The sequence below is a fragment of the Herpailurus yagouaroundi genome, unplaced genomic scaffold (genome assembly GCF_014898765.1).
Source record: "Herpailurus yagouaroundi ecotype Mexico unplaced genomic scaffold, PumYag 140, whole genome shotgun sequence".
Taxonomy (NCBI): domain Eukaryota; kingdom Metazoa; phylum Chordata; class Mammalia; order Carnivora; family Felidae; genus Herpailurus; species Herpailurus yagouaroundi.
Window position 1 is genome coordinate 95,096,962 of NW_024412395.1, and position 20,252 is coordinate 95,117,213.

General features: G+C 52.0%; 1 protein-coding gene across 6 annotated transcripts in view; it reads right to left on the reverse strand.

Annotated features, from left to right (window-relative positions):
- The window catches only part of TNS1 (tensin 1), a 193,953-nt gene that overhangs the window by 60,686 nt on the left and 113,015 nt on the right, over positions 1-20,252 (reverse strand). For all 6 annotated transcript variants that reach the window (XM_040476201.1, XM_040476200.1, XM_040476199.1 and 3 more), the window contains 6 exons: positions 18,757-18,869; positions 18,293-18,353; positions 17,980-18,055; positions 17,255-17,384; positions 15,496-15,561; positions 14,250-14,366 (listed from right to left, as the gene is read on the reverse strand). In XM_040476201.1, coding sequence (XP_040332135.1) covers positions 14,250-14,366; positions 15,496-15,561; positions 17,255-17,384; positions 17,980-18,055; positions 18,293-18,353; positions 18,757-18,869 — 563 coding nt within the window. The remainder of the gene's footprint in view (positions 1-14,249; positions 14,367-15,495; positions 15,562-17,254; positions 17,385-17,979; positions 18,056-18,292; positions 18,354-18,756; positions 18,870-20,252) is intronic.

Here is a 20,252-nt window from a genome sequence, read left to right on the forward strand (position 1 = left end):
AGCACAACCAGATGATCTCTGAACTCCTGGCCCAAAGCTAGGTGCTCAAAGATCCAGCTTGGTCAGATACTGAGCCTGATTCTCCTCTCCCACTTGGTCCTGCCTGAGTAGCTCTGGGCTCCAAGCTCATCCGAGGCTATCTATGTGGCAGCCACAGAGCCCCTGGGGGCTAGGACAGAAACAGTGACTTACCGGAAATCTAGAAATACACGCCAGGCTGCAGAGATGCTGAGGGCCGTGCTGGGCAATAAAGAGGCTGATTTATTTTCATCAGCGAAATGCCGAAACCCAATCCCTGGAGCGAGCCGACCCAGCAGACAGCAGTGGGGGGCCCCCCACCTGGAGCAGAATGAGCTGGACCGCAGCCTGCCAGGTCTCGCCACCAGGGCTGATGATGGGAGGGGACAGAAGGGGAGGCCAGCTTAGCCAATGTGGCTCCCAGTCCCTCGGGCTGGCCTCTTCCCACCCTGCTGCTGGCCTGCAAGGGTCTCCAAAATGCAGATGCAGCAATGGCACAGCCAGGCAAGCAGGCTTTCCATTTTAACTCAGCCCCTCGTTTTCAGGAGTCTCAAACCCCAGGCTGCTAAGTTCACACGCCCGCTGGCATCAGGCACGGGGTAGGGGGCAGAGGGGGCACAGCTCCTCAGACCATTGCCCTTGTGAAGCCACGGTGAGAAATGGTAGGCTTCAGAATCCAGCTCTATCCCTACCTGGTTATGCAAACACTGGCAGGTTACTTAACCTCTCTGTACCTGTTTGCTCATCTGACAAATAGGAACAAGAATAACCATCTCACAGGAGGGTCATGAGGAGTAAAGGAAATAATGGGCACCTAACAGCATCTCACGCATGGAGGGTGTGCATAGAAGGGAGAGGTGGACTTTCCTCCTAGTCCCTAAGCAAATTGCTGGTGGGGAGCGTCAACTAACACAACCTGTACAGAGGCCAAGTTGGCCCTTTCAAAATTATGTATGCATCTAATCTTCACCCAGCAATCCCAGTTCTACAGATAGAACTGCACAAATAAAAATGGTGTAGGTACAAAGTTATTCACTGAGGCAGTTCTGACAACAGCAAAAGCCTGGAAACAACTGTCCACATTACTTAAATACAGTTAAATAAAATACCAGTTAAATAAAGCATAGTACATGCATACGGTGGAATCATATGCACCTGAAAAAAGATATAAAGGTTCTTTACGTGCTACTATGGCAGGGTCCCCATGACACATCACTAGATGAAAAAGCTTAGGCTACAAGCCAAATCCTTGAAATGGCTACCAGACTCCAAATGATCTGGTCCCCATTACCTCTGACCTCTCTGCCTATTACAGTCTTCACTGCAATGACACTGGCCTCTTTGATAATTCCCAAGCCTACGTCTCAGGCAAGCTGCTGCCTCAGGACCTTTGCACTTGCTGGTCGTCTGCTGGCAATGCTCTTCCTCAGATATTTTGTTGACTAACTCTCTCACCTCCTTCAAGTCTTTGTTCAGATGTCTCCTCCTCAGTGAAGGCTCGGCTGACCAGCTTTTTAAAAAGTTTCAACTCACCACTCAACTCCACCCCCATGCTCAACCACTGTGATTCTGCTCTATTTTCTCCCAGAGTGTTTATCACCTTCTAGCACGCTCTCTCATTTACTTATAATGTCTTTAAAACTTTCTTTCCCACTGCCTGTCTTCTCCCACTAGAATGTAATCACGACAAGGGCAAGGATCTTGGTTTTGCCCAGTTATATCTTCAGTGTCTAGAATAGTGATGGCACATAGACACTCAGTGAATATTTGTTGACTGAATGAGTGAATGTCACTGAGGATAGTCCATGTACCAAAGAACAGACGTGATTTGTTTTTTTCTTTTTTTTCTTCTTCATCAGTGGAGCAGACTCAAGGTTACCCTTACAGCCATGTCATTCTCGCTCCCCTGCACTGTTTTCTCAAACGGAAGACAACAAAACAAGTTCACAACCACGCCAGCAGTCGCCATAACCCACGGCCTGGGCACCGCTGAGGATTGGTGCCAGGGAGGCAGGACCCGTAGAGGTGAAGATCCTGAAAAGACCCTGGGAGCTAGGCCTGGCTCTGTCCCAGTTACCAGTGTGACCTCCACCTATCCCCCAACCCCAGGGCAAAGAACACCCATGGGAATGGAGCCTGGTGTTTGGATGATGCCGGGGAAAAAGTCCGGCCACCCACACCTGGTGCAGTGTGGTGGGAAGAGCGCCGGAACTGCAGCCAGAGGCCCAGGTTCCAGGTCCAGTTCAACAACTGGGATCATTGAAAAATGAACGGATTTGCACTCAGGGAAGCATTTTACAGAGCACCACCCAAGGTCAGGTAGTGGTATCGGTGACAACAGACATGAACTGCCGACTTACTACATATAGGCACAGAGCTAGACGCCCATAGATTATCTCAGTAAATTCTCAGCCCCACGGGAGAGGTACTGTCCTTGTCCCCATTTTACAGGTGAGAACCCTGAGGCTCAGAAAGGCTAAATGATTTGTCCAAGGTCAACAGAAGGCAAGAGGGGCTCATCTGCTGCAGGATTGTGTGCTGTCTTTTCTCTGAATCTCCTGGACTGTTCTCCCCTCCTGGACTCTAGGATATGGCTCCCTCGGTGTTCCCCCAAACCCTTCACCTCCACCCTCTCCAACATTCCTTCCTTCACCAGCTGCAGCATCCCACCCACCCACCCCAGGACCAGAGCAATGATGAGGGAGGTCAGTCAGATTCTACGACTTTTCTTTCCCTCCACTAGCTACACTTTGAGCAGTGTTGTTATGCTGCTTCTAGATTTGATAACGATTCTGCTTTCAATGCCGCATACCCCTTCCAGACCCAGGGCAAACACAGCCCCTCTACAGAGCCGTCCCCCCAGAAGCTGCTGCTCTCCTGAGAAGCCGGACCCCCGGCCGAGATCCTTCTCCATCTGGCTGTGGGACACAGGGGATGGTTCCGCACCCCCTCCCGCCCTCGTCTGCAGGCAATTCCAGGACACAACATTCCACGCCCAGGCCAGCTCAGCACCTGCCACCTAGGAGGTGATCCATAAGTATCTGGGCAAAGAAAGGAAACAGAAATGGAAGGGAGAGAAGGAAGAAGGGAGGGAGAGAAAGAGGGATGATGGTGAAAAGTAGCTGCAGCTGTAGGAAAAAATATTTGATTCATGGGAGCTTAAGTTTCTTTCCTTGGACATGGTCAGAGTCGGCATCTTGGGGTCTTGCCAGGTCCAGCTAACTCGCGCTTGTCTACAAGTGTGGCAGGAGAGGAAGAGGGGAGGGTGGCTGACAGGGGCAGAGTGCTCTCCTCTTGCCCTGCCTGGAGCTTGATATTTGAGCACCACAGGAGGGCAGACGTGCAGCTCAGGCCACTGGCCGGGAGCTCCGGTCCGCTCTGAGTGTGGCTCCGGCCGCCTCCCAGCCTCCACCCGATGGCAGCGATTACAGAGGCCCAAAATCACATTCCCTCAGGAGGGTATTGGTTTACTGAATGTTCCACGGGCAGACACTATTCTCCTAGCCTGCCAGCTGCCTCGCGGAGCAGGGCCAGCTAAGGGTCCAAGGGCATTGGGACAAGCCCCGCCTCGCCCCACAAAGCAGGTGGCCGGCAGATGCTGGGTCAGTGGTGTCATCTTCTTACCCACAAGGTCAGGCCAACCTTCCGTCTGGATTCTCAGCACCCTGACTGTGGCAGGACATCAGGAGAGAGGACTCCCCTCACTTGGGGGAAGAGAAGGTCCTAGATCCTCCTCAAGAAGCCATCGCATCCTGCCTCGGTCCTTATGTCAGGCCATCCCACCCTGAGACCCATTTCCCTTGTTTCGTGACATCTCTGCCCAAAGGAGCCCACAGGACAAGAACCTGACCTCCCTACTATAGCTGATCTGTGCTCTCACAGTCGGGAAGCTCCGCCACCAGGTGGCTAAGTCATTCCCTTCCTGCTGCAGACTAAGCTTTTGGTCCTATGTGACATGACAGAACACGGACAGAAGATTTCTGTGGCAGCTTTGGGCTTCTCCCTCTCTGCCCGTCCCTGCCCCCCACCCCCCGAAACCACAGACCTGAAGGGCTGCCTTCTCCAGCAGCCAGGCTGACATTTCCCAACAAAAATCAGTCTGGCAGGCTCTCGGTTAGAGGGTCACCCCCTTAAAACCCTCTGCTCAGAGGTATGGGGCAGATTATCACTCCAGGATCCTTGGAACCTTTTCGTGAATCTGTTGGGACCGCCTCTAGTTTTGCACTCCTCTCTTCCTGGTTCTTCCCACATCTTACCCAAAAGTTCAGAAAGCAAGGATGCCAAACCCGATGCAAGTATGTCAAGGGCAGATATTCACCATGACGTATAAGTGTGTGCACAGGGTGGGCGCAGGGGCTATTTCCCCCTCTGCCGAACTGCCTCCCTCCCAACTCAAAGGGGCCACCTTCTGGAAGACAGTGTCACCCGCCCTCATCCTGCCTGGCCTCGGGGAGATGACGGGACGGACACAGGGCCATGTGGGTGGCTGAGGCAACTGAGAGGCAGAGCTCTCTGCCATCCAGGGATCTGAGACTTGGCCTCCCTCTCTATGCAATGGGGCAGATTTTCTAGGCCAGTTCAAGCACCATCTCTAGGGCTGGAAAGATATCAGACCAAGCAGCCTAAAGTATTTCAGGCTACCAATGAATTCTCTTTTAGATCAAGATCATTAAGTGATAGGAAGCAGTATCGATCCCTGACTCTGGCTCCAGACCCCCACGTTGGAATCCTGCCTCCACCATTTACTCAGGACATTATCTCGAACAAGGCCTTCAACCTCTCTGCGACAGCCTCAGTTTCCTCATCTAGAAAATGGGAACCCTAGTTGCAACCAGATGTTAACAAGTAAGTATTGGGATCTCAGCTGTGACAGAGGCCCCAGGAAAATGAACACCCCATTCCAAAAGTAAAGCAGGAGATCACCACACAAGGATTGCGGGGACACATCACTGACATCAAGAAAGTGAAGAGACGGGGCAACTGGGTGGCTCAGTCAGTTAAGTGTCGGACTTCGGCTCAGGGTCATGACTGCCCAATTCATGGGTTCAAGCCCCATGTCGGGCTCTGTGCTGATAGCTGGGGCCTGGAGCCTGCTTTGGATTCTGTGTCTCCCTCTCTCTCTAACCCTCACACTCTCTCAGTCTCTCTCTTTCTCTCTCTCTCTCTCTCAAAAATAAGTAAATAAACATTTAAAAATTTACACAAAAAATAAAATATCCAAAAAGTGGACACAAAGAAAATATTCATCAACTGAGGTATGTATGAACAAAATGTGGTATGGCCATAAATGGAGTATCTTTCAGCAATAAAAATGAAGCAGTGACCCCACTACAACCTAGATGAGCCCTGAAAATATTATGCTGAGTGAAAGGCCACGTGCTGTATAATTCCATTTCCAGGAAATATGCTGTATAGACAGATCTATAGAGACGGAAAGGAGGCAAAGGCTGGGGAGAGACATGGGGGGGGGGGGGGGGTGACTGCCAACGGCAAGGGGTGATGCAAACGTTCCACGATTAGATTAGGGAGATGGTTGTGCAACCCCAAATATACTAAAACTCACTGGACTGCACACTTTAAACAGGTGAAGTGCCTGTACTAAGTTATATCAATCAGTATCTTACATTAGAAATATATTAGCTGTCGTATTTTTTAAGAGACAAAGAGGGCTGAGAACTGTTCTGTGGCTCTAAACTACCTCCCATACCTACGCTTCACGGAGGAAAAGGATCAGGAAGTGGGAGATTCCAAGAAGAATTTTGGAGAGTGTTGTTTTGCTGTCAGGGGCTTTTCCCTCCTTTCGGTGAGTCTTCCGGAGCACAGAGAACGTGAGAGGCAGAGCCTGGCTGGGGCCAAAAGTCTGAAGGATGAGAGGCAGGGCTGGGGAAGAGACAGAGGGGCTGCCTTGGCCACCCCCATCCCAGGTTTGGCTGAGGCCAACAGCAATTAAGGGCTCCCGTGGGCCCAGGAGAGGGAGGGCTAGCCTGGGGTGGGGGGGGGGGGGGGATTTGTGCCTCAGCTCCTGTCGGAGAGGGCCACCTGTTGGGCTGAACTGACATCAACACCAGGAGGAGACTGCAGGGACAAGGGACACGTGGGCCCAGAAGGGTTGTGAGAGTCTGCCAGAGCTGCGGTCGCCCACCTGAAGGAAACAGAGTGAGTGACTTATGGGGAGTTTAACAGGGGCCCCCAAAACACCCACAAAAGTGCTGCAGGGGAGAAACAGCAATCTACGCCTCCAGAATCTCCCATCAGCAAAGAGCTCAGGAATCGTTATCTGTGCCTGTCTCAACACAGAGCGTGTGCAGCCGCACAACGGTACCTGGGGGACAGAAACGCCCTCCCGATTCCTTCCCTCCTTTCCTCTCTTCCCATAAGTCAGGAAAACAGGGAAAACCTAGTGATCTTCCCCCCACCCCAAAGCTGGTGCCAGGCAAGAGCCAACAAGGGGGAAGAACTGGCGGCCTCAGGCCAAGTCCACTGGTGCTGGGCACATTTAGGGCCGACCAGAGGACCTTTCATTCCGTGAAAGTGGCTAGAAAAGGCACAAGGCTGGCCCTAATATCACTCGGGGACAGGGAAAGCACAGGACAGATTTAAGGGCTGTGGCACCCAAGGTGGCTTTATAACCACACTCTACAAGTTCTGCATAGTAGTCCCAGAACAGTAGTACCTGCCGGGGAAGAGTAACCAAGAGAACACGGAGCTGGTGATGCCTGGCTCAGGGCAGGTACCAAGGCTAGCCGTCACCCAGTCACTTGCACGGCATCACTATCATCATCAGGGATACAGAGCCAAAGTCCCCTTCAGAACCCACCCTCCTCAATTCACTGATAAGGGAACTGAGAACCAGAGAGGAGAAGTAACTTTTGCGAAGTCAGAGGCAAGTCTCCCGACTCCCACGAGTGGGGTTCCTAGAACAGAGCCAGCTACAGGTGGTTCCTGTAGAGAGTAGAGGAGTCAGAGGGACGTGGAAATTTTCTCAAGAAGAAAAGGCGCGTATATATTCAAAATCACCTCTCTGCCTTCTCTCCTCCAGTAATTCAATGATAACAATAGTAATAATAACAGTAACAGACACAAATTACTGCCAGCATAGAACATACTAGGCACTCCATATTTCACTGGGCATGTGAATAGCTAATAGGCCAAATAGCTAATGGGGCTTCTGGAGGCTGTGAAATATATATTACCTCATTGAATCTTAACAACAATCCTACGAGGAAAGAAAGTACTGTTATTGTACCCATTTTATAGGTAAGACATTTGGGTCTCAGGGAAGTAAAGCGTCTTGACCGAGGAACATTATAAACAGAGCTTAGAACCAGATCTTCTGATTCTAGATCCCACAGACTTAATCCCTATAGTAGGTATTAATCTTTTCAACGTTATTTCCACTTTCCATCTTCCATGCACCATTTCTCTGCCCCCTTTGAAGTTAGGCTTGGGTGTGTGGCTTGCTTTGGCCAATGAATGTCAGCAGAAGGAATATGTGTCATGTCCAGGCAGAAGCACTGTGGACATTACAGTGTCCACTACCCACTGGTATAGCAATGATGGAAATATCGATGGGATGAAGCCACCACCAGCCTGCAGTAAATAAGATAGATGAACAGATTGCCATCCCACACTGGACATGCAGCATGGGCAAGAAATATGCTTTTGTTGGGGTAAGAATTTGGGGCTATTTGTTACCCAGCATAACCAAGCCTCTCCTGACTAACATAACCACCGCTGAGCTCCCCACTCCAAGTTCGTGAGGTGGGAAGGTCTGAGAGGGAAGCTCAGCAGGTCCCTCTTAGCTCCTCACAAGTCACAGAAACAATGATTGAGCTCAAAGAAACAGAAAGAACCACTCCCTCAATCCCTTCATTTCAAAGGAAACAAGGGAGAGCTAAAGAAAAGGAGTTACCAAGGGCACCCAGAACACAAATCCCCTGCCTCCCAGGCCAATGTCTACCCAGGTCTGTCTGTCTCTCTCTCCATGTTCCTTGCCTGTTGCTCTCTCCTTTTTACTCGCTGTTTGCTATGTCTCCCTCTCTCCCTCTTTCCTCTCTCTCAAAAAAAAAAAAAAAAAAATCAGAGAATTCTTGGACAAGCCCAGTTCAGGTGAAGTCACCACAGACTAGGGACTCATGGCTGCCATCAGGAGGCTCTTCCCCAGCTCAGTCAACAGAGCTTGAAGAGACTCTGGGTGTCTTACAGTCACAGAGTGCCTCTCCTCACAGGTCCTCAGAGGGCTGAGATGCTTGGGCACAAAACCACACCCCCAGTGCCCCTGGCTCTGGGCAGGGGGGGTGGGGGAACTGCCCACAGAAACAAAAGAGGGACTGATGGGCACCATGGAGGAACAACCCAGAAGAGGGGTGGTCACCAGCCCCCCTTGCCATCTACCGCCAGGCCAGGGGGCCTATCGTGTTCTCCATTCTTTCTTTTGGCCCTGAGCCATCTGCTACCTTGCCCAGCACACACCCCCATTACCCAATACCCTCTTAAGTTGTGAGGGACTCTAAACAACTCAATGTCCAAGGGGGTTAGGAAACAGGAGAAGTAAATGGAGACAGTGAGGCAGCTCAGGCCTCGCCAACCTCTGGGCCTCTTGGAGGTGGAAGGCAGCCCACAGCGCATGGTATGGAACTCGCTTCCGAGAAGGCTCGCCCTGGAACACTCCGGAGGAATTTGGAGACCGCTCTGTGCAGCATAGGCAAAAATACAGCCCCACTCCCACCCACAGGGAGCTGGGATCTGGGCATGGGGCTTCAGAACTCGAGCCAAACAGCTAATGGGGCTTCTGGAGGCTGTGAAACGTGGTGTCAGCCAGAGCGCTGAGCTGGCAGGTTTCCTACCAAACCAGAGAAAGACAGAGACAGCCTGCTAGGAGGAGGCTGGTGGGGGGCTAGATCACTCTCCACTTCACCACCCTGGACCTTCTCTCCCTCCCCACTCAGGACCAAGGCTCCAGGCATCTAGGTGTCACAGGCTGAAGTGTTTGCTCCCAAAATTCTTATGTTTAAGCCCTAACCCCCAGTACCTCAGAACATGGCTGTATTTGGAGATAGGGCCTCTAAATAGGTAACTGAGTTAAAAAGAGGTCCTATGAGTGGGCCCTAATCCAATCTGACTAGTGTCCTTATAAAGAAGAGGTCAGGACACAGACACAGAGGGAAGAAGTCAGCCATCTACGAGCTCAGGAGGAACCAATGCTGTTGACGCTTTATTCTCAGGCTTCTGTCCTCCAGAACTGCGAAAAAATAAATGTCTGTTGTTTAATCCACACAATCTGTGGTATTTCACTGTGGCCGCCCAAGCAGCCTCAGACACCAGGCCGTTGTGTTCACCAGAGGGAGCTACTCCCAAAGTAAGGAGTCCTGGAGACGGAGGGGCTCCCCCGCTCCCCAGCCACATGTCCCAAGGCCTGGGACCTTCTCTGATCAGAGAGTTCTTGATATTAAGCTTCCATTTGATTCTTCACCTTTTATCCCTTACCCTTCCTTCTGGCCTAAGCACAGGAGAGCATTACCGGTCCCTGAGTATCCATGGTCCCCATGACCTCGGTCCACCACACAAAGGCAACTCTCCTTGTCCCCTCAATTTCGGGCTCGTCTAAAGTGAAATGGCTTCCCTGGGTGGCAGTGAGCTCTCTGCCATCTAAAGGTGTGAGAAGTTCGGGGCGCCTGGGGGGCTCGGTCAGTTAAGCATCCGACTTTGGGTCAAGTCATGATCTCGCAGTTTGTGGGTTCCAACCCCACCTCGGGCTCTGTGCTGACAGATCCTGTTTCAGATTCTCTCTCTCTCTCTCTCTTTCTCTCTCAAAAATAAACATTTAAAAATTGTTTAGTAAATATAAAAAAATAATAAAGGTGTGTGAAGTTGGACAAGCACCCCAAGGACCACCCTGAATTAGGGGGCACGGGGCACTGAATAAGCTAAGCTCCAAGGGAGGTGGAAAGGGATGGAGTCAAACCCCTGGATTCAAATAGCAACCCTGTGTCCCATCTCATGATGCCCCACAACACGACCACATTGGTGTATTCCTTGGAGCAACGGAGTCAGTTCAGCCGGATATGAGGTCACGCAGATGGGGGTTCCACAAGTGAGGATTTCCTCCCCCTCTGGCAGGTCCCCACCCTTCTCGAGCCTCAGTTTCCTCACTGTGGCAGCACAGCATCAGATAGGCTCCATGACTGGCCTGGGCCACCCCAGCCTGGAAGGTTGGCCTACAGAGAACAGAAGTCCCGTGGATTTTCTTCCCTTGTTTTGCTGCTGAGATTGATCAGCGATGTCCTGAGGGAGTGGAAAGTGGACCTGGGAACTGGTAGGGGGGAGGTGGGGGGTGCCGGCACCAAGGACACAGAGCAGGTCATGGAGGGTCACGTCAGGGTCTCCTGCGGGAGCAGGAGGAGCAGGGGGAGCAGGGCTGACTGCCTTCACTGCAGGGAGGGGGCGAGGAACAGCCCAGGCCAGAGGTCATCTCTCTCTGTTCCCCAGCACCTGACTCAGTGTCCCCTGCCTTTCCCCCTGAGCCACCCAGCGGGCTCCAGAGGGACTGGTCTGGCCTTTCCTCCCTCGCTGGGCCTGAAATAGAAGAGGCGTGCCACTTCCAGAAATGGCCTCATCTCACCTTGGACACGCTACCCTCTACCTATTTTTGAGAGGCCACCCCTCACCAGAGGCATTCCAGTGTGAGCAGCCCCACACCCTGCTGGAGGGTGGGGTAGGGACATCCTAGGACATGCCTCAGCTATTCTCTGCACGGAAGTCCTGCTAAGCACCTGCCGGGGGGCCCAACGGTCTCCCAGGTGCTGTGCCCCATGTACCACTGCATCCAATCCCTCCCTCATCCTGGGAGTCATGACAGGGCTCATCTGGTCTGCACAGGGGTGAGAGGTGGGGACCAAGGGAGCAGATTCACCCAAGCCCGGTGGCGACCTGGGGAGTGCCACAGGACCTGGTGCTTACCAAAATAGCACAGCGGTTGGCGTTCCACACCCAGATCCACTCTTTACCGGCGAGGCAACCTTAGGCAGGTTACTGAACCCCTCTGTGCCCTGGTTTCCCTATCCAGGCACCATTACGGTGCCATTTCACAGGGTGGCTGTGACCATGACATGAAATGGTCACTATCAAGGGCTGGGCACCACGACTGTCACATGGCAAAGCCAGAAAGAGCTCCTAAGGCGGAGGAGTCATCCCCCTTAGCCTTGTCTGCAGGTGTCTCAGGTGCGGGCCACAGTCACCACTGACCTGTCAGAGACACGTGAGGAGCCACAGCAGGCAGCCTCCAAAGCTCTTACTCCCCAAAAGGTGCTCAAAATGATTTGTCGACTGAATCCCCCTTTTACAGCAGAGCAAACCAAGGCCCTGGCATCTTGTCAAAGGATTTGAACCCAGGTAGTCTCTCTCCAGAGGCCACATTCTGAACCCCTACGCTAAACTGCCTTTCAAGAAAATGGCTAGGAGAAGCCAATGGCACGAGTCCTGTTATGATTCCCAAGTCTGTAGACAAAGAAACAAAGACCATAGGAAGGCTAGGTAATTCGACCAAGGGCAGGCAGCTCCAGAGGGGAGACCTGGGACCTGGACCAGACCCGGGCAGTCAGGCCTGAAGCACACAGGCTTGCCCACACTGCTGCAACACCTCGGGCTTTGCCTGCCGCTCCCAGGCCGTGACTTCCTCAGAGAACAGGCAGAGCCACCTTGGTACTAACCCTAACCCACAGAGCCCATCCCCCCAGTCCAAGGACCACTCCAGGGGACACCCAGACACCTACCAGGCTCCAGCCTGAGCCATCTCTTGGGCACCCCAGAGTCTTGGGGGTTAGGTGTCCTTACGCCAGCTAGTACATGGGGAAACTGAGGCACAGGGACTTGCCCACAATTAGGTAGACAGGCCCAGGCCTCCTACTTCTCCCCCTTGATCAAAAAATTAGCCAGAAGAAAATGCTTTTACCTCAGGGCCCCAGAATCTAGAACCTTCCAGGAGTGCCCCCAGCCAGGAAGAAAAGCAGGATAGGAATAATGATGACTGCTCCCACCTTATGGCTGGTTCCGGTTGGCTCCGCTTTCCCTGTGGGGGATGCAGCCCAGTGGCAGTGGGGAGCACACAATTGGACAGGCAGGGTCAGCCCCGCTGACCACCCCAACTGTGTAGCTCCCGGACCAGGCCAACGGTAGTCAGGCCAGGCCAGGCCAGGCCAGGCCAGGGGAGAGGACAGCAGAGCCTCGAACTGCTTCCCTAGCCTTCCCTTCCCACCCTCCAGGCACAGGGCCAGCTTCTCAGCCTCTAGACAGGAGCCCCTCTGTCCCTGCAGGATGAGCTGACCTTTAACTGGCCAAAAGGTCCCACTGCTTCCATCCCCCTGCCTGGGGGAGCGGATGAGGAGAGAGGAGGGAGGCAAGGGGTGGAGAAGAGCCCCTGGCTCCCTCACCCTCTCCTTCCTCCTCTTTCCTGCCTCTCATGGCTGCGGTCTCCCTCCGTGGGGCCATCCGCCTTCCCTCGCAGCGACTGTGTCCCCACCCTGGCCTTCCACAGCCTCTCCTTCTTTCTCCGTAATTATTTTACCTTTTGTTTGCCTGGCACTTTACTAAATGCTTTTACATTTACCATTGCATTGAATCCACACCAGGGAGAAATAGGGAGACATTGAAAATACCTTCAAATTGCCAAGTGTTCTTGTTAAAAATGCAAACATCTCCAGAACGATGAACAATTAGGCTGGCAGCCTTTGGTACCTCAGAACTAATTCATTTCATCCTCTGCCTTCTCCCCAGCCACTTGGCACAGCAGATGGGGTTGGGGCAGTGGGGAGGCGTGCTTTGGGCACCGCCTCAGCCCAGTGGGGTGTCTGGGCCCCTGGGGGGAGGAAGGAAGCAGGGAACTAAGGGAGGCAAGAGGAGGAGCCATGGACCTGGCAGTGTTGCCTGTAAACAACATGCTCTCCTCAAGTCCTGGGTTCTAGCCCCACGGCCACCCTCGTCCCACTCGCTCTGAAATCTATCACTCACTGTGGTATCTCTAAGGTCAGAGAGATCATCTGTTTTCAAGAAAAGACCTAAAAGAATTTCAGAGTGGATTCAACAAATCCAAAATCCTGGAGAAAAAGGTGGGAGGAGGCAGGGGGAAGGCGGGAGGAGGCAGGGGGGTACAGAGAGTCAGGAGCAGGTCAGGGGCCCAGCAGGCCTGGCTCCCCCAGCCCAGCTCTGCCACAGGGCCCAGAGTCCCCAAGATGGCACAGCCTCACCCTAGGACCAGCTGCAGCTGGGAGAAGCCCAGAGGCTGGGAGCTGGTGTCTTTGAAAGGACGTATCCCAGGGCGTGGAGGTAAATCGGGAGACCCTTCCTTCAGGGGGTCCCAGTTATCCCCAAATGAAAACGGGGGAATGAGCCAACAGTCCTAAGGATGCTTCCAGATCTGCCATGCTGCAGTCCCAGGACCAAATCAGAAACGCAAGTCCATGCCAACCCCCAGACAGGCGTCTCAAGGGCTCCTGGGCTCCAGGCATGCCCCCTGTTGGAGGCCCCACCCACCGCACATATTCAAATGAACCACACAAATAAATACAGTCCATATATAACTCTCAGGGACTGAACTTGAGTGGCAGTTGACCGTCTGACATAATGTTAGGTTTTGTAGCTAAATTAGACATGCATTAATTTCAACTGCAGCTTACTTTTCAAATTTTGGAGCCTATCGGTTTCATTTCCAGCTCTTCGACATTTTCGTTGGCTGTTGATGAAAGCTTGTAGGTCCTGCATGCTGTGTCTACATTCCTAGTGCTCTGACCCCGGAGAACTCAGGCAGCGAGCCTGGAGAAATCTAACAGCAGGTTGAAAAGAAATCTAACAAATGCAGTGTTTGCTGCACAGGAGTTCTCTCAAGCTCCACTCAAGGCCACCTCCTCTGAGGAGCCCTCTCAGGCCACTCCAGCTGTCTAGAATCCCTCCCCTGCCAGTCTCAGAGCACTCACTGCTCACCGTAGATGGGACTCATTTAACAACAGCGATACACTCTCGTGTGGCTGTTTGGCTGCATTCTTTAGCTCTGTCTTCATTATCTATGCTCTGTCTTATCTTCCCCCACTGAACTGTGAGCTCTCCAAGGTGCCCTGGACCTCTCCTCTGCCTCCTCTTTGAACCCAGTATGGCGTTCACAGCCAACCAAGAGAGCCAAGGCCATGTGAGCAGGGGCAGTGTTGTTTGGAGAGGAGCTAGAAGCCACTGCTATCACCTACCCTCCATGCCATCCTCTCGATGCCCATTGAAGTTGTCATAGGAATCCCAGCGGATGAGGGGGTCAGAGGTGTTATAGTCCACGGACACACTCGGCCCGTTCTCCAGGTGTTCCATGCCTGAGAGAAATGGGGCGGGAGGGCAGTGAAGAGAAAGAAAAAAAATCAGCAGCTAGAAAAACAGAGGAAGTCAACAGCTTCCCCAGGGATGCTCCCTAAGGGACTTCTTATTTTCTTAACCATAGTGGGTGGGACCAGTAGCTTAAATTGGACAGAGAACCCAGGAGTCTGGTTTCTTGCATTCTTGAAAAGGCTCATACCAGGTCGTAGGGGTAAATCAGGACGGAACACTGAGGAATGAAGTTCCCCCCCTTCCCAGGGAGAAAGCTGGAGAGCCCTCTGGCTGGGTGTCTGTCTCGTCCTATTCTGTGTCTCTAGGGTCCCTGGGTTAGTGCCAGGAGGCCAGAAAGCCTGCCTCTGGATTCAAGGGGAGTGTGGAAGAGGCTTGTGATGAGCAGCATGGGGCCAAGGACATCAGGGAAATCACAGCCGTGATACTCAGAAGACACTAGGTCATTCTAACCAACCCCCCTCCTCCCATTTAAGATGCCCTCCACTCCAGGCAGAAATCCAAGGGGAGAAGCAGTCTCTCCCACACATCCACAGAAGGGGAAGAGCGCACGAGCCCCAAGTCCTGCCTCCTAGGGCAAGTCCCTTTCCTTTCCTCTTGGCAGTCTTTTCTAGAATCTACCCAGAGTCCCAATGTCTGTAACCTAATTTCGTCTCGTCCTCATTCTGTTCTCAAACAGGATGGAGAACAACTGGCCTCCACATATAACCAGTCTAAAGGCTTAGTGGCTATTATTAAAGTGGCCTTCTCATCTTCAGGTTGAACCACCTCGGGCCTCATAAATACTTCTCGTCCATCTAGCTCCTCTGCATGGCCCCCAGCCACTCCCTCCATCCACCACAGCCCTCAACCTCTGAATATAACAGGATGGTGACCTAATGGGATAAGAACAGTTTACCCAACCCAGCACCTCTTGGTCGGCTTTTTTATTTTTATTCTCCAAAGATTAAGTCATTGGTTCATGTTTAGCTGAGGGTCCACTCTAATACCCAGATCCTTTACTGCTGGCCTGCCTTGCAGCCATAGTAACTTGACAACTGTAGGTCAGATGGGGTGGAGAGAGGACAGGTTAGGATGAAAGCAAGGGCATGGAAAAAATGAATTCTAACAAGCTAATACCTTGAATTTTCTCTGGTCCATAAGAAAATACAAATTCCACTTTGCCATATTCTGGAAATCGATCATCTGAAAAGGGAGAAGAAAAGACAAAAAGGGGCAGTGAATTCCCCAAAAGGACTCAAATGTTAATCTTTCTAGACAAGATTAACATAATGTGCACATGCAGGGTTGATAATACCACATACATACGTAATGAAATGAGCCTCTTTAGCCCTAGTCCTACTTCCTGAGATAACCATGCCCAACCATTTCTATTTCTTGTTCCACTAACAGTTACCTCTAAGACTCTAAATAATAGACTCTATTTTTATGCCACTATCTCTCAATTTATCAATTTCAAGTAATCTCCACTGATTCACTATTATGAAAATGATTAATTTGGCCCGCTAATATCACTCCTATCTCCCATCTTAAGTCAATTCTTACTATTATTATTATTATTATTATTATTATTACTATTATTTATTCTGATTGCCTTTGAAACTTTAGATCCTAAGCTAACCCTCTATTTCTTGATCTGTTCGTTTTCAACGGTGTCTCCTGACCCCCTACATGTAAGAGGAGAAAATTTGCACCACCCCCCTGCCTCTGCCTCTACCAACTCTACCTTTATGTTGTCTGTTATTCCTTTATTTTTCCTTGTTAAGACTGATAACATTTACATTCTGTTCTGAATTATAATGGCATCTTCTGCTTTTGCCCTCCTGGCTTCAGTCCAGGGGAAGCTCATCACAGAAACATCCTTCTACTGCACTGGGGGAATCAGTTTCCTCCTCCCCCGAGCCCCCGCCCTACTCTCTGCCCTTGGCCTGAGCCCAATCTGCACACAGATCACCATCTGTGTGATCTGTGTGGGAAGCAAACTTACAGTAGGCACGGTGACCACTCCCTGGACGGGACGTGCCAGTGCATGTCTCCATCACTGCAGGGGTCCCTTCATAGTATCACACTTGCGTGTCTCTATCTCCAATGGGACTGTGAGTTCCCTGAGGGTAGAGCCTGACTTCTTTCTCTCTGTATCCCCAGGGTCTAGCGCCTGCCTGGCACATATAGACACACAATGATTCTTGGTGGATATATGGATGGATGAGGGATAGACAAACATACAGATGAATAGATGGATGGATTTAGATGAGTGAGTAGATGTATGGGTGGGTGGATGGATGGATTTAGATGGATGGGTGGATGGATGGGTAGATTTGGATGGATGGTTAGATAGATGGATGGATGAATTTGGATGGATGGATATGGATGAGTGGGTGGATGGATCCATGGATATGGATGGGCGGGTGGATGGATGGGTGAATGATTGGATGGATGGATGGATGGATGGATATATGGATGGACTTGGAAGAGTGGGTAGGTGGATGGGTGGGTGGATAGATGGATGGTTGGTTGGATGGATGGATGGATTTGGAAGAGTGGGTAGATGGACGGATGGATGGATGGGTGGAAGGAAGGAAGGAAGGAAGGAAGGAAGGAAGGAAGGAAGGATGGATGGATTTGGATAAGTAGGTGGATGCATGGGTGGATGGGTGGATGAGTGAATGGGTGAATGGATGTGGATATGTTCCAGGTCTCAGTATGATATAGACAAAAGCTCAAACAGATAGAGAAGGGAGACACCTCCCTAACCAACTCTCCTTCCCTCAGAAAATGGTTCCCCCTTCCTGACTGCCATAGCCCCCCCATTATTGCTCTTCTACCCTGTGGTACAGTTATTCCTTGCTAGGTCTGTCCCTCTACTCAGTGAGCTCACCTTTGAAGGCATCATCAAGGTCTTCCTTCCCAAAAACAACCCCGAGGTCATGGATGGCACAGGTGTGGAACTGCACACGGAAGATGACATCTCGGGCTGGGCTCCGAAACTTCTTGTGGTAGCACTTCAGCTGGGTGGGAAAAAAAGCAGAGCCCATCAGGGGACTGAGGATGAGAAATCAGGTCTCAGGGAGCCTCCTTATTAGCTCCACGACTGAGAACCCAGGGCTCACCCAAGCCCACTGAGGGAGAGGTCACCAATACCAAGCAGGATTTCAGAGCTATCTGGGGAAACTTCTAGAAAGCAGAATGTTGGAGGCCAATCTTGCCCTGTAGGGACAAAACTGTCCTCCCAAGAAGTTCCTTCACACAGAAAGTAAAAAGTAGGGGTGAATTTAAATTACAGGAGAAAAGACTGAAGTTAGAAGTGAAGGAGTCCTTGTCACCACGGGAAGCCAGCCCACACTGAGAGATATTTCCCTGAAGATATTCCAGACCAAGACACAGGCGTAGGAGAAGCGAGTCCAACTCTGAGGCAGGGGAATTCACAAGGACTACTGGAGGCTGAAAGCCTTTGCAGGAGCCCTGAGAGCCTATGGCCCCAAGGCTGGTGACTCACGAGGAGTGGTGATCTTGTCTGGAGAGGCAGGAGGGGAGCAGGAAGAGAGAAGAAAGGAGAGAAAATAAACAGGGAGGAGGGGCTCGAAACAGAGGGGCAGCACTCACCAAGATATCTCCCTTCAAGAGCAGGCCAGGCTCGATGGTGATGCAGATGCTGGTCTGGCTGTCTCCTTGGACATTGCTACAGGAGAGAGGCGAGTGGAGAGAAAGAGAGCTGTTGAGGGGGCAGGCAGCGCGCTTGTTCCCTACCGCCCCCTGCCAGAGGGCTCCTAGGAAGGCTTGCTGCCTCTGTCCCTCAGGACTGTGCTAGATGAGATCCTCCTAGAGGAGGTCCTGGCCCATCCCCCCACACCCTGTCCCTGGACCTCAGCCTCAGGCCCCAGGCACCCCTGGCCTTTTTGTCCTGTGGAATACCTACTAGATGCCAGATGTGTAGACAGGCTGCATGGCCTGGTAGATCCGGAGAAACGGCCGACACCCTGTAAGGGAGGGTGATGTTAGCTAAGACAGCGGGAACGGTGCAGGGGTGGGGGAGAGGGTGAAGGAAGTTAGGGCTGGGGAGAGGGGAGGGAAGAAGGGGAAGAAGGAAAGAAGAAGGAGAAATGGAAAGAGAAAGGAGGAAGAAATACTAACTTTTCATTTGAGAGGCATTTTTAAGTTTATAAAATACATTGCCACATCCGACATCATGTGCCAGCAGGCACTGCCAGTATCTAACCCATCAATAGACTGAGGCTCAACGAAAGCTCAGGAAGTCATGCTGTCGGGACTCCAATCCAAGCATACGTTTCTACCCTCCCCCACCCCCCACCCCAAGGCTGCCTCTTAAGAAAAGAAGATGGGAGACAGGAAGAGGGGAAGCCAGAGGGCTCAGGCAGGTACCTCCTTTAGACTCGAAGTTGGGGATGCCATGCATGATCACGTGGTGCAGAAACAAGGGCTTGTTGTTCATTTTGATGGAGCCAGAGAGCAGACCACTGAAATAGTGCACGTACCTGGGGCAGGGAGAGGGGCAACTTCAGCCAGGAGGCCCGCCCTAGAGCAGAGCCATCCTGGTTTCTTTTCTGGGCTCACCTAGCTTCGCACCACCACCACCCTCCTAGACCTCCTGGAAGCTGGGGTCTCCTCCCCAGCACCGTCCTTTCTTGCTGCCTGGAGCCCCAAGCAGAGAGGACAAGCAGGTACCACTCAAGCAGGAGCGGAGTCAAGGCAATACTCTGCTTTGGGGTTTTCTGGCGTCCCCTGGTGGTCAAAATGAAAATCCCTCTCCAGCTTCACTCCCAGCCCAAAAATCAGCTGGACCAAAATTCCCCTCCACAACATCCCTGACAGGCATCGTTTAGCAGCTCACCACTGCACAAGGCAGGCTGATCAACCATCAAACACTCCAACACCCCTAAACCTAGCTTAAACCAAGCTTATGCTTATAACCACAGGCCCCAGTTCTGTCCCCACAGACCCCCAGCCACGTGACAGTCCAGCAAACTGTAAGAGCTTAACAATTACAGTCCTTCACTTTTTTATATCACGCTGAAGTGTATGAAATCCCTTTATATCTGGTATTTAAAGACATCTAATATCTACTGTGTATTCCTCTCCCCAATTCTCTTTGGATCTTGTTGGAAGAATGCATCTCCACTCCTTCTAGAAGGGGAAACTAGGTCCAGAAAGAGTTGCTGGCACAGCAAGAACACACAAAGCCGGGGGTGGGTGGGGAGAGAAGGAATGCTGTCTTTCAATGCACCTGCCAGAAAGAGAGGCCCGTCCTTTTGCTGTGGATTGGTCAGTGCGCCCTCCTTTTTTCTGAATGGTGAGCTGGGTCAGCCACACCAATCACAATGAATCCTGAGACTTGGCGAGAGGCAAGGGGGCTCTTTGAGGCTGGTGGAACCAGAACCCACATGACCATGACAATGGTCCCCTCCTATCTCTTGGCTCCTTGGCCCACCTCCAGGCCTGTGGGCCTCTGTCCCTGGGCCCGGGTGGGGTCACTTCAGACTACCCAAGCAAGATAATCTGATGGGCAGCGCCGGTTACTATTCAGCCCCTGACCAGCCCCCAGCCCCATTACTCAAACCGGAAACCTGGAATGGCGGTTCCTATCAGATCTCTGGATCGTGCCAACAGGATGTGTCTGTGTGCTGGGGACAATGAGCCGCCCGGGGGTGGGGTGACAATGAATGGGGGAGTTGCAGGCAAAGCCCCTCCCTCCCTCCCTCCCTCTCTGCCCTCCTCTCCTCCAACTGCTCCCGTCCCTGCAAACGACACTGCCCAGAAGGCGGGAAAGTGGCAACAAACACATAATGAAGCCAACAGCTGCATGTTCACACACGGGCACGGACAGAATCACCCACCCATAAGCAGGTGCGGTTGCAGAT